The sequence below is a fragment of the Vidua chalybeata genome, chromosome 19 (genome assembly GCF_026979565.1).
Source record: "Vidua chalybeata isolate OUT-0048 chromosome 19, bVidCha1 merged haplotype, whole genome shotgun sequence".
Lineage (NCBI taxonomy): Eukaryota > Metazoa > Chordata > Aves > Passeriformes > Viduidae > Vidua > Vidua chalybeata.
In genome coordinates this window covers 12409456-12425678 of record NC_071548.1, presented here as the reverse complement: position 1 = coordinate 12425678, position 16223 = coordinate 12409456, and the positions used below count along the sequence as shown (strand labels likewise).

Sequence of the window (16223 nt, the reverse complement as noted above, 5' to 3'; positions counted from 1 at the left end):
AAACGTTCTTCACAGAAAGGGTGATTGGGTATTGGGCTGCCAAGGGAGGTGATGTAGTCACCGTCACTGGACGTGTTTAAGAAAAGACTGGATGTGGCACTTGGTACCATGGTCTAGTTGACAAGGTGATTTTGGGTTATACGCTGGGGTTAATGATCTCAAAAGTCTTTTCCAACCTTGTCGATTCTGTGATTCTATGTTTTCTTTGGAAAAGCATTCAACTTGTTTTGGAATGCAGTTTTGTCTTCCAAATGAACTGATGACTTGTTAGACAGTGAGGTTTCTTTTGGGCCTTTCTTGGATGACAGGAAAATTTTGTAAAAGTTGGATTTAAAAAGACTGTAACATTTGTTAGAAGAAGCTTCAGTGTTGCTAAACAAGGTGTGTAAGATCTCAGCATGCTCTGGCTGGAGTTCTAGGTCAGATGTTTTGATCTTGTGACATTTTCTATTTCTAAGGCTTCAACTGCTGACCCAGAGTGGAACAGGTTTCTACAAATCCTGTATCATATCTGCCCCTCTCCAAATACCTGGTTTAGTATCACAACCATAATAATATCCTGAGATATTATTATAAACGTATATAAATATATATATTATATAAACATATTATAAACAGCCTGAGACCTCTTTTTAAGTGATTGAGGAGCAGTTCCCATATCTCTAATCAAGATAAAACTCTTTTCCATATTAGATCTCCAAACTAATGTGTCCAACAAAATTCCATGCGGCCTCATGTCATAATTGTCTGCAAAGCATGAACTTAGTGTGCGTCCAATCCCATGAAAACCCTTGTGCAGTAGAAAGAGCAGAATTTGATGGGACAGTTTCTAAAATGTTTTGCCAGTTTCATATTCAGTAACCTGAGCTATCTGTGTAGTTTATGGACATGTGGTTGGTGGCTGTGGCCATCTCACTCCAAGACCTTTGGCTTCATGAATGTTATGGGACTTGATGGTGATTTAACACCAGATGGCCAGTACATACCACACACTTGCTCACTTACTCCACTCCTACAGCCCCTTGGAAAACTAAAACTTGCTGGCTGAGATAAGAAGAGCTTGAAACAAAATAAAATAAACAATGGCAATTAAAAAAATTGTGTTGAAGAGAGAAAGAAAGAGATAGACAGAGAGAAATAGAGAGAAAGAGAGAGAGGAACAAAACCCAAGTGATGCCCAAAGTAATTGCTTGCCAACCACTGATTGATGCAAAGCCTGTACTTGAGCACCAATCAGCCCCCTTCCAGCCAACTTCCCACAGTTTACATAAAGGGCACAATGTTCTATGATCTGGAATATTCCTCTGTCCAGTTATGGTCAGCTGTCCTGTCTGTACTTCCTTCTCACTTCTCATGCATCTGCTTGCTGGCAGAGCAAAAGACATTGAAAAATCCTTGACTTGGGGTGAGCACAATGAAGCAACAATCTTATCAGCATTGTTCTCATACTGATTCTAAACCACAGCCCTGGTCCAGCTAGTTGGGAAAAAAGCACCTCTATCCCAGCTGAAACCAAAACAGAGTGCTCATTTACCTCCATGTACCATAAAAAGAGCTCAGAGCAACCAGCAAAGAGCCTGTGCTATGGAGATCGGAGTAGACATGAATCCCCATCTTATTGGTCAATGATGAATGTGAAGAAATATCTCTGGGAGTCCCTGTCTTTCCTTAGGAAGTGAAAAGGGAAAATTTGCGACTAAAACCATGTGAATTGAATACTTGCCCTGTCACTGCTCTTGATCCATCACCATGCCTGTTCTAATAGCATCCAATTTAGTCACATCAGATATAGCTGTGAGGCCTGTAGGTCATCTTCTCTGGGAAGTATGCACAGACTGCAGTGCAGGGTGATTGACTCCTGCTTGGAAGTCATCAGGATGCCTCACCTTCTTTACTGCTCATGTTAAGCATGGAATGTTGAACATGAATAAACTAATAAAGATATCACACCAAAAGTGTTGCTGTGGGGGCTAAGGTCAGGCACATCCTGGAAATGTGAAAATGCACTGAGAGAGCTAGAGACAGAGAAGGGCAGGATCGTTAGTGTAGTGCAGCAAAGTTGACCCTGGTACAGCTCCCTAAATGATTCTGGAGCTGATGCACTGTCATTCTGCAGCCTAATTGTTTCCAGAGGGAGATAACTTTGGGATAGCAAGTGCCATGGATTCCCCTTCCTCCAAAGGTAGGTATGGGAGGGCATAAACTATTTCTTCATACTTTTCCTCCCATTTGAATGTATGGACAGAGAAGGTCTTCCAGAAAGGCTGGACATATTTTAAGGAAGAAATCTTAAAGGTGTAGGAACAACCTGTTCCTGTGTGCTGACAGGTGAGATAGTGGGCGAGGAGATAGGTCTACCTGAATAGGGAGATTTTGCAAGAAGTCAAAATAAAAAAGATGGTGTATGACCTTTAGAAAAAGGGGCAGACACCTCAGAAAGAATACAAGGATGTCATTAGGTCATGTAGAAAGAAAATTAGAAAGGCAAAAGCTCAGTCAGAACTCAATGTGGCCACTGCTTGTAAAAGATAATAAAAAGTGTTTTTATAAATCTATCAACAACACAAGGAAGACCAAGGAAAATCTCCATTCTTTATTGGATGTGGAGGAAAGAGTATCACCAACAATGAAGAAAAGGCTGAGGTTCCTAATGCCTTCTTTGCCTCATTCTTTAACAGTAAGACCTCTTATCCTCAGCACAAACCTGAGCTGGTAGACATGGACAGGGAGCAGAATGGACCCTCTGTAACCCAGGGGTAAATAGTGACCTATTGAGCCACTTAGACTCCCACAAATCTATGTGATCAGATGGGATTCATCTGGGGTTGATGAGGGAGCTGGTGGAAGAGCTTACCAAGCTGCTCTGTGTCATTTATCATCACTTCTGGCTCACAGGGGAGGTCCCAGATGACAGTAGGTCCCCGTGTGATGCCCATCTTCAAGAAAGGCTGAAAGGAGGTTCTGGGAAACTCCAGGCCTGTTAGCCTGGCCTCAATGCCTGGCAAAGTTATGGAACAGATAATCTTAACAGTGATCACAAAGCACATACAAGACAACCAGGGAATCAGGCCCAGCCAGCCTGGGCTTAGAAGGACAGGTCCTTCTAGGCCAACCTGATCTCCTTTTATGACCAGGCGACTCATCTAGTGCATGAGGAAAGGCTGTAAATGTGTCTATCTGGACTTCATTAAAGCTTTCAACCCAGTCTTCCACAGCATTTCCTGGAGAAGCTGCAGACCACAGCTTAGATTTGTGCATCTTCACTGGGTTAAGAGCTGACTGGAGGCTGGGCCCAGAGGGTGGTGGCAATGATGCTGCATCCAGTGGATGTCTGGTCATCAGTGGTTTCCCCTAGGGATAAGTTGTGTTTAAAATCTTCATTGATGAGGAGATTGAATATACACTCAGTAAATTTGTAGATGACACCAAACTGGGTGGGAGCACAGATCTGCTGGAGGGTGGACAGGCTTTTCAGAGGGATTTAGGCTGGATCAGTGGGCCAAGACCAACAGCATGAGGTTCAACAAGACCATGAGTTTTGTTCTACAATTTGGCCACAACAACTTCCTGCAGCACTACAGGCTAGGAGCAGGGTGGAAAGTGGCCAAGCAGATAAGGATCTAGGCATACTGGTCAACAGTGTCTGAACATGGCCCAGCACACGCCCAAGTAGGCAAGAAGATCTCTGTTGTCCTGGTTTGTATAAGGAATAGCATGGCAGCAGGACCAGGGTAGAGATTGTCCCACTGTACATGGCCCTAGTGAGGCCACACCTCAAGTGCTGTGTCAAGTTCTAGGCCCATCAATTCACCAAAGACACTGAGGTGCTGGAGCGAGTCAGGAGAGAAGGGCAGTGAATCTGGTGAGGGGTCTGAAGCACATGTCCGATGAGGAGTGGCTGAGGGAATTGTGGTTGTTTAACCTAGTGTAGTGGGTTGACCTTGGCTGGATGCTACCAAGGTACCCATCAAAGCTGCTCCATGACTGCTCTTCTCAGCTGGACAGGGGAAAGAAAATATATTGAAGGTTCATGAGTTAAGCACCAGGAGAGATCACTCACCAAATACAGTCAAGAACAAAACAGACTTGGGGATATTAATAGAATTAGCTACTGAAAAAAAAGCAGGGCAGGGCAATGAGAAGTAAAATAAATCTTTAAAACACCTTCCCCCCACCCTTCCCTCCTTCCCAGCTCTACCTCTTTGTGTCCTAGTTTAGGACAAAATTTGGGAGAAGACCTCCAGAAGGAGCCCCCAGAAAGCAAACCCCCTCGGCCCCTTCCCCACCTGGTTCAGGAAGGATTTCCTCAGAGAGAAATGGAAAAAAAACTGTTTATTTAACAAGCAGAACACTCCCCAGTACAAAAAAACAACACCAGATGACAAAACTCTTTCACTGCTCTGAAGAGATGACAAATTCAGAAAGTCTCTCCTGGGAGTGGTCACCCAGCTATCAGTTTCCGGCGCTGGGGATGGCTGCTACAGGTCACAGAATGCAGACTCTTGGTGTTTCTTGATGTTTCCCAGGTCCAGGTTCAGATGATATTCAGGAAAGGGAAAGGGAAGGAAAAAAGAAACAGTCCAGGGTAAAAATTGGACTGCCTAGCTAAACTAACTAATAAGCAAAAGCAAAAGCAAAAGCAAGCAAGCAAGCAAGCAAGCAAGCCAAGCCAGCCAAGCCTCTCCTAGACACAGACCATGGGGGAAGGTGAGCAGGCTGATAACAAGACAAAACAATCCTTCACTTTCAGAGTCAGTCCCGAAGGCACAGAACATAATATCAGGCATAAACAGAACACACGATTTGGGATACAAGCACCATACCGTCACCCTAGGACACTCTTCCCCACAGTGGCACAGGGAGATGGGGAATGGAAACAATCGTCAATTCATCACACCTTGTTTGTGACTCTGCTCAGGAAGAGGAGTCAGAATCCTTCCTCTGCTCCAGTGTGGGGTCCCTCCCACAGCAGACACTTTTCCACAGACTTCTTCAGTGTGTGTCTTTCCCACAGGCAACAGTTCTCTGTGAACTGTTGCAATGTAGGCCACACATTCATGGGGTCTCTTCTTCAGGTACAGTCTACACCAGTGTGTGTTGCCCACAGGATCACAATCCCTACTAGGAAACCTGCTCAGGCCTGGGCTCTTCTCTCCATGGGTCTGCAGGTTCCTGCCAGGACTCTGCTCCAGCATGGGCTTCCCATGGGGTCACAGCCTCTCTTGGGCATCCACCTGTTCCAGCGTGGAGTTCCTCCAAGGGTTGTAGGTGGATCTCTGCACTCTGTACCCTCCATGTGCTGCAGGGACACAGCTGCCTCACCATGGGCTTCCCCATGGACTCTCAGGGGAATCTTCACTCTGGTGCCTGGAGCACCTCCTGCCCATCTTTTTGCACTGACCTGGCTCTCTGCAGAGCTGTTCTTCTCACACGTTCTCACCTCACTCTTCTCTGGCCTCAATTACATCTGCACAATAACTTTCTTTTCCTTTTAAAATATGTTATCACAGAGGCATCACCACAATCTGTGCAGAGCTGAGCATTAGCCAGCAGTGGATCTGTCCTGGAGCCCGCTGGCGCACGTTTTGTTGGACATGGGGGAAGCTTCTGGAAGCTTCTCACAGAAGGTACCCTTGTAACCCCCCTGCTACCAAAACCTGCCCACACAAACTCAACAGAATGAGAGAAGGGGTGACCTTATTACTCTCTGTACCTGAAAGGAAATTGTAGCAAGCTGGGAGTTGGTCTCTTCTCTCAGAAAACTAGCAAAATGACAAGAGAAAATTCAAGCCTTAAGTTGTGCTGAGGAGGTTTGGGTTGGATGTCAGGAAGAATTTCTTCACTGAAAGGGTGGTCAGGCATTGGAACAGGCTACCCAGGGAGGTAGTAGAGTCAACATCTTGAAAGTGTTCAAGAAAAGACTGAATGTGGTGCCAAGTGCCTGGTCTAGTTGTCAAAGATTGGACTCTATGATCTCAGAGGCCTTTTCCAACATAAATATTCTGAGATTCTGTGATTCCAACCCAAAATTTAAACTAGTGTGTTAAGGTGTCCATTAAATTTCACAGCAGAAAGTAGGGGCTGGGTTGAATTTTCTCTTGCATTCCCTGTCACAGCTTCCTGGGAGCATGCTAGACTGAAATTCCCAGAAGTTGCAAGTGTAATTGAGATCTCAGAAAGGCACAAGTTTTCTTGATTTCTGATCTCAGCTGTTCAAGATTTGGCACCTTCAGGAGTCACATCTGGTGACAAGTGCCAGGAGAGAGATCCAAAGGGGTTGGGACAGGATTTTCCTTCTTTTCTCACTTCCCTTCTGTGCCTGTTCCAGGTCAGCTGTGGGATCATCCCACCCCTTGGACTGCAGGGATGGAGCAGAGGAGATGGCTGCTGTTGGCTCTGGCACTGCTTCTGGCTATCCCTTTCTCAGGTAATGCTTCCATGAGCTGTTCTGCTCCTTTCTGGGGGATTCTAGATGATCAGAAGTCCTGGAGCTGAGGGTCATGGTCTCCTGAGCATCCCTGATTTGAACTCCACAAGGGCCAGAGCTGCCCTGCCCCTCTGGTCTTGGGGATTCCAGACGTTTGAAGTCCAAGGTTCTCTCCCCTGGTGAAGCTAGGGAAGACCTAAGCCAAGACATCTGTGCCCTGTCCAGCTCTGCCCCAGTGCCAGAAGCATTTCCCTGTCTGCATGGCCAGTTGGCATTGTCACAGCTGCCTTGCTGCTGGTGACACAGGGCTGCCAAAGGGCAAGGCCAGCTGGGAAGCTGCATGAAATGGCTCTGGACATGCTTTTGTGCATTTATTTTTTTCCTTTTCCCCAAAATAATCCCATCCTGTACAATTTATATAATCCTGTTTTCTCCCTCTAATCTATTACTTTCAGTTGTTCCCTACTGTTACTCCTAGACCTGTTTCCTTCATACCAGTACATTTTTTGATTGATTTCAGCCAGATGCTCACTCACAGGCAATTATGAGCTCACTTCTCCTGAGAATGTAGTTGGAATTGTCAGTCAGGATACAATCCTTCCTTGCACCATCTCTTCCACAAAGCCACTAGACAATCCTGAAGTGCAGTGGAGAAAAATCACAGACAGGCATAGAGAGGACATCTACACATACAGGCAGTTTGGAGGTGAACCAATGCAGAAATACCATGGACAGACATCAGTGCCAAGAGATGGATTTGACACTGGGAATGTGTCCCTGACACTGAAGAACGTCCAGCCAGCAGATGAAGGAATGTACAGTTGCACTGTGATACCCAGGGACCGGATTGTTGATATGGGCACCAAGCTCATCATTGCAGGTTGGAGACTTTCTGGGCCGGGTAGGGAAGGAGGGAAACTCTTACAGAGGGAAAAGAGCTCTCCAAAATGTCACTGTCCCCCAGCTGATGCCTCTCATATGACCCAACACATCCCCTCCCCACTCCCAGCATGAGCCACCCGTCAAGATGTCCTGCAACCTCCATACCCAGCCCGAGCCCTGTTCTGACCCACATGGGGCTAGTGAGCTGTAATAATCCCTGGTGGGGAGGCATGAGGCCACCTGACAGACATCCAAGTGCTCAGCATCCCTGGCTGTGGGACTGATGGGAATGAGGGCCTCCACCTTGTGACTTCTCAGCTGGGGTAAGGGCTAAGGAGGTGTTCTGTACTGCCAATTCCCGCAGCTGGACAGTCAGCATCATTTGTGTGCAGATATTGATAATGTCAGATGGAGCTGATCAACCTTGATTCACTGATGAAAAAGAGCATAGAATGATGGAATCAGGGAATCTTATAATCAGGCAATGGCATGAGTGGGAACGGACCTTAAAGAATTTCTCATTTGAACTTTCCAGCCATGGGCAGGAACAAATGCTGTCCAACCTGGCCTTGAACCCTTCCGGGATGGGACATCCACAGCTGCTCTGGGCAAACTGTGCCAGTGCCTCACTCTTAATCAAGAATTTCTTCCTAAGATCAAATCTAAATCCCCTCATGCAAAGGGCATTAGAGATGCTTTTGGGAGAGGAGAGGGAAAAAGCTTCAAGACAGCGCCCATTTCCTACTATTACACAGGACGAATTCCTATGAAATCCAGCTTTGATCAGGAGTATGACTCTGAAATGTGTGTGGTGCATCCCACCTCATCACACGGGTGAAGCTTTGGTGCAATCCTTTTCAGTGACCATCTATGCCCACCTGTAGTTCCAGCATGGAATGGGGAGGTGCCTGGGCTTTACTGTGCTGTGTCCTGCTTTACCAGTCCTCAAAATTGGATGGGGGTCCTACAGAGTCATTCCAAAAGAAGAATACAAACCACACACCTTCTCCCTGCCTGCTCCATGAAATAGTGGGGAGCTGAGAAGCAAATCCATCCCACATCATAGCTCTTTCTAAGCCAAAGGAAATTTGGCATTTATGGCAGACGGAGTGCGGAATGACAGAAAGACCAATATAAAGGTTGTGTGAAGGACTGACAGAAACTGGCAGGAAACTCTGGGTTAAGAAAGAGCTGTGAATCAAAGCAAGAGCTGCTTTCAAGGAAACAAATTCTTCACTAACAAACTCTCTTGCCTTTAAGGTACTGGTGAAATGTTCATTGAAATTCAGGGCCCCCAGGGGTGAGGGCTTGAGCTTGGCTGCAGATCACACAGATGGTTTCCTGAACCTGTTGTCCAGTGTGTAACTGAGGATGGGCAGGGGTTCTCTGCAGACACTGAAAGTAACCAAGACAGTGAAAAGTTCTTCAGTGTGTGTAGTCAAGTCACAGTTACAGGAGAGCAAGTGGGAAGAGTCACCTGTCAAATCCTGAACCCCCTGGTGCAGGTGGAGAAAAAAAGTACTGTGCACATATCAGGTGAGTTCCATTGTCCCCAGAAGTCTTTGCTGGAGGCTCACTGTCTCAGGAGCCCTGTAAGGCCCTTTCCAGTGCCAGGGAAGGTGACAGCTCTCCAGTCCAGCCAGACCCATCCCAGACACCACAGGGCACTGCAGGCAGGACAGGTTGCAGTGTGAAATGAGCAGGATCCCCCTTGGCCCTAGGGATGTGCATCTCAATGAAAGGCAGGCTCTGATCACCTGTGTAGGACTGTGACTATTTCTCCATTTATCTCCACAAAATCTCTTTGTGTGGCTGCTTAAGTTTAAGGGTAAGATTGAACATTGCCAGATGACTCTCAGATTTTTTTTTTCCCAAAGGTTCTGTTTTTCCAGGTGCATCTGAGTGGGTCTCTGCCTCCTGGATACAACTCTCTTTATTCCTTCTCACATTGGCTGCTGGTTCTGTTCTGGTATTTCAAGGTAAGGCCTCTTGGTTCACAGGACCTCATATTTTCAGAAGTGAGGCTCTGGGACGTCACTGTGAGAAAGCTCTCTGCTGAACCTGCTCTGGCAGAGGCTGTTCCTCATGCTTGGTAGAGGAAGGTTCTATGCAGAGGTCAGGTGAAGTGGCTAAGGGTTTTACATATCACTTCTGAGGTTTGGTTTCACTCTTTGACTGTAAGAGAACATTTTCTCAGCTCCTTGTTAGACTGGTCTGACAAGAAGGATGAAACACCAAGTGAAGTCTTGCTCTGGCCCACAGAAGTAGCAGACCTTCCTCACCCTGAGCTCTCCTCAGGTAGAAGTTTCCCATGTGCTCATCTGTAATCCAGAGGCAGAAGGGAGATGCTTCCACATACAGCTGAGAGCATGGGTGGACCAAAGTATCTACAGGCAAGAGGAGGAAGGAGGGTGGGATTTGGGTATGTTGCAGTAAGGATGGACAAGACACATGTTTCTTCATCCACACAGCTCAATCTTTATTCTTCACACCTCATATTTATACAGTTTTCTGAAGGAATTGTGTTGAATTCTAATTAGTTAGTAACTTACTGAATCTCAGCTCATTGGTTTGTAGTTGCCAGCGTACATGTCTGTCAAAAATTTCCCTCTCTAAAGTTGTTTACATTCTTGTCTCCTGGGAAGAAGATGTTTCACACAGGTAGAATCTTTCTTGACACAGGTGCAAATTCCTTCTCGTGGGATCTTGTTCGACTAGCTGTTAGCTGTACCCAGCCAAAGCAGCAGGCCTGTGTCACAGCAACGGGCCCCCCACCAGGTAATAAGTGGCATAGACTCCACGTACTTCAGTAGACTGATCATTGCCTTTATTAAGAACCCCATACTTTTATAGACAGTTATGATACAGCTGGACCTAATTGGACCTCCAATCAAAACATCATCCCAATTGGCTAATTAAGAAACCACCCTTTGGTAAACAAATCTCCATAATACATTCCACATGTTCACAATACCAGGTGCAGCAAGTTCAGATAAGAATTGTTTCTCATTCGTTTCTCTGATCTTCTCACAGCCTTTCCCACAACGATATCTGGGAAAGCTGTCTGTTTCTCTCTGTGGCCAGAGAGCTGCTGCCACAGGCCTGAGCCATGATTTTACAAGGCCTTTCTTTTGTAAGGTTTTACCTTTTACCCATATGCAACAATTCCTGCTTTTTTTGGTTTTTCTGCAAAGGGTTTGTGTGTCCTGATGTTAAAACAGTTTGCACCTGTAAGGCCATTATCTTATTAAGACTATTACTGGTCATCTGCTGGATACAGGATAAGATACATGGAATCATCAATCAATAGAAACTTATCAAATACAATAATGTCACTGACAAAGAGACTCACAGTATAGGAGAACTAAAAGATAATGTCCAAGATCTCCTAGGAAGTGGAAATAAATGGCTACTGTTCTAAAGTTCATATGGCTGGAGCTCAGGGGCCGCGCTGTTTAAGCAGGAGGAAGTCCATTAGCTGGAAAGGTAGACTTAGACATTACTGAATGTCTTTCTGGAAGCATGGAACAGGGAATAATTGAAGGTCAGTAGGAACAGAATACCATGATGGTGAGTGCAGTAGGACATAAGGCCTCTGTTGGCAGGCTGCCTCTGTAAGCTTGCAGACACAGCCACGTCCTAGCAGTCCTACACCTGCTCTTGCCTTGGCCACGAAAGCTGGATGGTGATTAGGTAATTTTTCCTCTCACTGGAGACATCATCACTTGGAGGCAATTGATGTTTGTCTAGATGAGCAGCAGGTAACTGCTTTAGACCTGTTGGTGATAAAACACATGAATACCCTCTCCCTAGGTTAGTAAATCAGCTAGCCCTTGCCATTGTACACTCAGCGGGGGATCCTTATATAGAAGCTTTTAGAAATTGGTTCTGCACATACAAATCTTCAGAGCAGTATAATTCTGCCGGGGATCAAATTTGATGATCTGCTTTCAAAATTTCTAGTGTAAATATTGCAATATTTAAATGTTCTTGAGGATCCATATTCCCACTTCTTTGTTTTTTCAACAACATGCGTGTCTCTTGTTATAACATGAAGGCATCATTAAAGTAAAACAATACATGTGCTAAAACAATAAACTTACACTAAGCAGAAATAAGTAAAGTAATACATGTAATTAGTAGCACATGAGAAATAGGATGGTGATTTAGAACAATACATCATCAATTCTCTAAATACTGTACCATCACCCAGAGTCTTCAACAGCTGGCACGCCTTGTTTCACAGTGAGGACCTGGAGAACCATTCTTGAAAAAGGTTTCTAAGTTTACCTCAAAAGGGGATCCAGATATATAAGCTCAAATCGGCAAGTCAAAGTGACCTGAGTAGAGTTTTGGTGCAGAAAACACCTGGGTCTGTTGGCAGACATCTCGACCAGGTAGGACCAAGGCTTGGCCAGAGCCCAGGCCTTAACTGGAAGAGCCTCCCAGACATATCCTAAAAACAAGCCTTTCAGTAATAGCAGTTGGGAAAGGTTCTTAAAATGACACATATCTTGCAGATAGCTACACAAAGATATGTTAAAGTTTGTAAAGCAGACAGCTTTGTTATCTATCCTTAGCTAAATATTCAATGATGCCATAAACAAACTGCAAATAACCAAAGTAATACATATCTGTGACTTTAAGTAATATCTTGTGAATAATGCTTGCTATAAAAAGTCAGTGAATTTATGTTATGAGGTTAAAATATCAGCAGTAATTGTCTTAAGAAGTTGAGATAATATTTTTCAAGACATTTATGCATATGCAACATTAAGCAAAAGAACATTAAAAAAAAGCAGTAAACAGTTTACACACAATAACAGTCATAATCTGGAATTATTACTCATTCTTCTGTGTTATCTATAGACGATAAAATAGCAGAGATTGTAATAAATTATTATGTTAATTAACTAGTGCAAAGCATTTACACCTATAGAATTGTTGATGAAATCAAGGGTCTAACAAGCTGTATCTACACATATTTTGGACAACTTACTATTTTATATCTTTAAACAGGTATTTACCAATGTTTCACCATAGTTTTTTCAGTCGGTTCCATCATATCTCTGTAACAAAACAACTATTTAAATTAGTGGATTTTAACAGAAGTCAGCTTCATGTAAACTTCTGTCCTGGTTCAGGGCAGGAGAGAATCCCCAAAGGGGTTCCTCTAGAAAGCAGATTCAATTGGCCCCTCCCCACAACCGGTTCAGGAAAAAAATACCTCCTTGGAGAAAAGTGGAAAAAACTGTTTATTAAACAAGAAAACCTAAACAATATTAAACAATAAAACTTCTTGCCACTCCAAAAGAGACAAACTCAGAAAAATCCCCCCGCCCTGGGCTGCAGCTCGGCTCACTCAGTCACTTATCAGTCCCTCTGGCGCTGGAAATGCCGTGGCCCAGGCCCGGCCCGCTGGGCCACAGGTGCAAGCTGCCGGTGCTCTTCTGGGTGTTCAGTCCAGAGCAGGTTTGAGCAGGTCCAAAGAAAAGGAAAAGATACAGTCCAGGGAAATTCTTGGCCTCAGCTAGCTAAAACTAACTAAAAAGCAAAGGAGAGCTCTGTCTCGCTGTCTATCCGCAGACAACATTGTCCAGGAGCAGGAATGTGGAGGAGTGAGTGCTGTTTCTGAAAACAAAGTCCGCGCTTCTTCTCTCCCCTTCACTCCTGGAACAAGACTTAAAGGTGCAAAACTTATTATTCAGCATAAACAGAACAGACGACTGGGGATAAAAGCATCATACAGTCAACCTAGGACATTCCACCCTTTATCCCCATATCATCAGCTTACTACTAAAACTAATATATATATATTCTAACTCTACAAACACATAGATTATACATCCAATATCCAGCTATACACAGACAATGGCAGTAACATTCAGCAAACAGTGATATTTACACATAGTTCTCACCCAAAAGTCAGATCTCCCTGAAATACACATTGTGTTGTTCCATTTGTCTGCATTATCTACCACGTAAAATCTGGTCCCTGAGCAAAGACAACCGCACAAATGGGTTTGTCTGTACTATAGGCAGAATTGATCCACACTGTCTTCCGTAACAAACCTCTGACATGTACCACTGGGACTTTGTCTCCATCTACTACAGGCAAAGGCTCAAATTGGGCAGGGCCCACTCGATTGATAGAGCCTTGGGTGTTAACTAACCAGGTGGCTTTTGCCAAATGCTGCTCCCAATTTTTGAAAGATCCCCCACCCAGTGCTTTCAAGGTGGTTTTTAACAGTCCATTGTACCTCTCCACTTTGCCTGCAGCTGGTGCATGGTAGGGGATATGGTACACCCACTCAATGCATGTTCCCTAGCCCAGGAGTTGATAAGGCTGTTCTTAAAATGAGTCACATTGTCTGACTCAATCCTCTCAGGGAACCATGCCTCCAAAGGACCTGCTTTTCAAGGTCCAGGATGGTGTTATGGGCCATAGCATGAGGCACAGGGTAGGTTTCCAACCATCCTGTGGTGGGTTCTACCATTGTGAGCACATAATGCTAGCCTTGGCGTGTCTGGGGCAGCGTGATGTAGTCAGTCTGCCAGGCCTCCCCATACCTGTACTTGGACCACCGTCCACCATACCATAAGGGCTTCACTCGCTTGGCTTGCTTGATCACAGCACACGTCTCACAGTCATGAATAACCTGAGAAATACTGTCCATGGTTAAATCCACCCCTCGGTCTCATGCCCACTTATAGGTGGCATCTCTGCCTTGATGACCTGAGGCATCATGAGCCCATCGTGCTAGGAACAACTCCCCCTTGTGTTGCCAATCCAAGTCTTTCTTTGACACCCCTATCTTTGCAGCCTGATCTACCTGCTGATTGTTTTGGTGCTTCTCATTGGCTCTACTCTTGGGGACATGGGCATCTACATGGTGAACTTTCACAGGCAGTTTCTCTAGGCTGGTAGTGATGTCTTTCACCTCTTCAGCAGCCCAAATTAGTTTTCCTCTATGTTGCCAATTAGCCTTTTTCCACTTTTCCAGCCCTCTCCACTGAGCATTGGCTACCATCCATGAATCAGTGTAGGGGTAGAGCTTTGTCCACTTCTCCCTTTCTGCAATGTCTAGGGCCAGTTGGACAGCTTTGAGTTCCGCAAGTTGACTTGATCCACCTTCTCCTTTAGGTGGCCTCTGCCACCTGTTGTGTGCGGCTCCATACCACTGCTTTCCACTTCCAGTTCATCCCTACAATGCAGCAAGAACCATCAGTAAAATGAGTGTAGCGTGGTTCTTCTTCTAGAAGTTGGTTATATGGTGGAGCTTCTTCAGCATGTGTCACTTGTTCTTGTTCCTCTTCATCAGTGAGACTAACGTTTTCACCTTCTGGCTAGTTTGTAATTATCACCTAAATCCCAGCGCAATTCAGTTTTCCAGTCTGGGCTCGCTGTGTGATAAGAGCAATCCACTTGCTCCATGTAGCATTGGTGGCATGGTGGGTACAGGGAACCTTTCCTCTGAACACCCACCCCAGTACTGGTAGTCAGGGGGCCAGGAGGAGTTGTACTTCAGTGCCAATCATCTCTGAGGCGGCTTGGACTCCTTCATAGGCTGCTAAAATTTCCTTCTCTGTTGGAGTATAGTTGGCTTCAGACCCTCTGTAGCTTCGACTCCAAAATGCTAATGGTCAGCCTCAAGTCTCACCAGGCACCTTCTGCCAAAGGCTCCAGGACAAACCATGGCTCCCAGCTGCAGAGTAGAGCCTGTTCTTCACATCTGGTCCTGTCCTGACTGGGACAAGGGCTACTGCATGAGCAGTCTCCTGCTTGATCTGGGCAAAGGCTTGTTGCTGTTCAGGGCCCCAGTGGAAAGTGTTCTTGCGGGTAACCAGGTAGAGAGGGCTCACAATCTGGCTGTACTCAGGAATATGCATTCTCCAAAAATCTATGGCACCTTGGAAAGCTTGTGTTTCCTTCTTGCTGGTTGGTGGAGACATTGCTGTGATCTTGTTGGTGACATTGGTGGGAATCTGACGCCGTCCATCTTGCCACTTCACTACCAGGAACTGGATCTCTCAAGCAGGTCCCTTGACTTTATTCTTCTTGATGGTAAAGCTGGCTTTCAGGATAATCTGGATTATTTTCTCTCCTTTCTGAAACACTTCTGCTGCCGTCTTCCCCCACACAATGATGTCATCAATATACTGCAGATGTCTCTGCCTCCTGGATACAACTCTTTTTATTCCTTCTCACATTGGCTGCTGGTTCTGTTCTGGTATTTCGAGGTAAGGCCTCTTGGTTCACAGGACCTCATGTTCTTAGAAGTGAGGCTGCAGGATGTAATTTCTCAGCCTCTTGTAAGACTACTCTCTGACAAATAGGATGAAATACCATGTAGTCTACTTCTGGTTCACAGATGCATTAACTTCCACTCAGCTCAAATTCTTTTGAGTTGTCCTGCAGGTAGAATTTTGCCATCTGTCTTCCAGAGGCAGAAGGGAGATGCCTCCACATGCAGTTGAGAGTTTGGGTGGACCATGGTATCTACAGGCAAGAGGAGGAAGGAGGATGGGATTGGGGTACTTTTCCTGGGGTGAATTAGAAGGGTCCCTTCCTCTGCCTCCATTGGTCTCGTTCTCCCCAGTGCTTCTAATGGAGCTCATTCATCAGATCTGGACCTTTTTTCCTAGAAGTGCTAGTGGTGCCTCCCTCCTTGGCAAAAGCCAGTCCAGAGATCTCTGCAGCCATGGCTGGGAGAGGTCTCATTTACCTAGTCCAGTGCCAGGAGTTCCAGCTCTGTGGTGTCTGAGGGCACAGCCATGCTCAGTCCTTTCTGGGGGGCTTTTGTGGACTTGGTTTTCCTTCCTGGGTGGGAGCTGAAGCAGGGCCCTGCCAAGCCTCAGGAACCTGTGGCAGAGTGTCACGGCCAAGGGCCCAAACCAGCACCTCATTGCTCAT

The 16223-nt window shown here is 45.6% G+C and overlaps 1 protein-coding gene across 10 annotated transcripts in view; it reads left to right on the top strand.

Moving 5' to 3' along the window:
* LOC128797777 (E3 ubiquitin-protein ligase TRIM39-like) overlaps positions 1-16223 on the top strand; it is a 44955-nt gene that overhangs the window by 4771 nt on the left and 23961 nt on the right. For 7 of the 10 annotated variants that reach the window (XM_053960653.1, XM_053960651.1, XM_053960650.1 and 4 more), the window contains exons 2-3: positions 6329-6427; positions 9187-9288. The exons of 1 other annotated variant lie outside the window; for it this stretch is intronic. In XM_053960653.1, the coding sequence (XP_053816628.1) occupies positions 6367-6427; positions 9187-9288 (163 nt within the window). In that variant the 5' untranslated portion in view covers positions 6329-6366. The remainder of the gene's footprint in view (positions 1-6328; positions 6428-9186; positions 9289-16223) is intronic. 2 more of the 10 variants (XM_053960645.1, XM_053960646.1) reach the window with 2 other exon arrangements.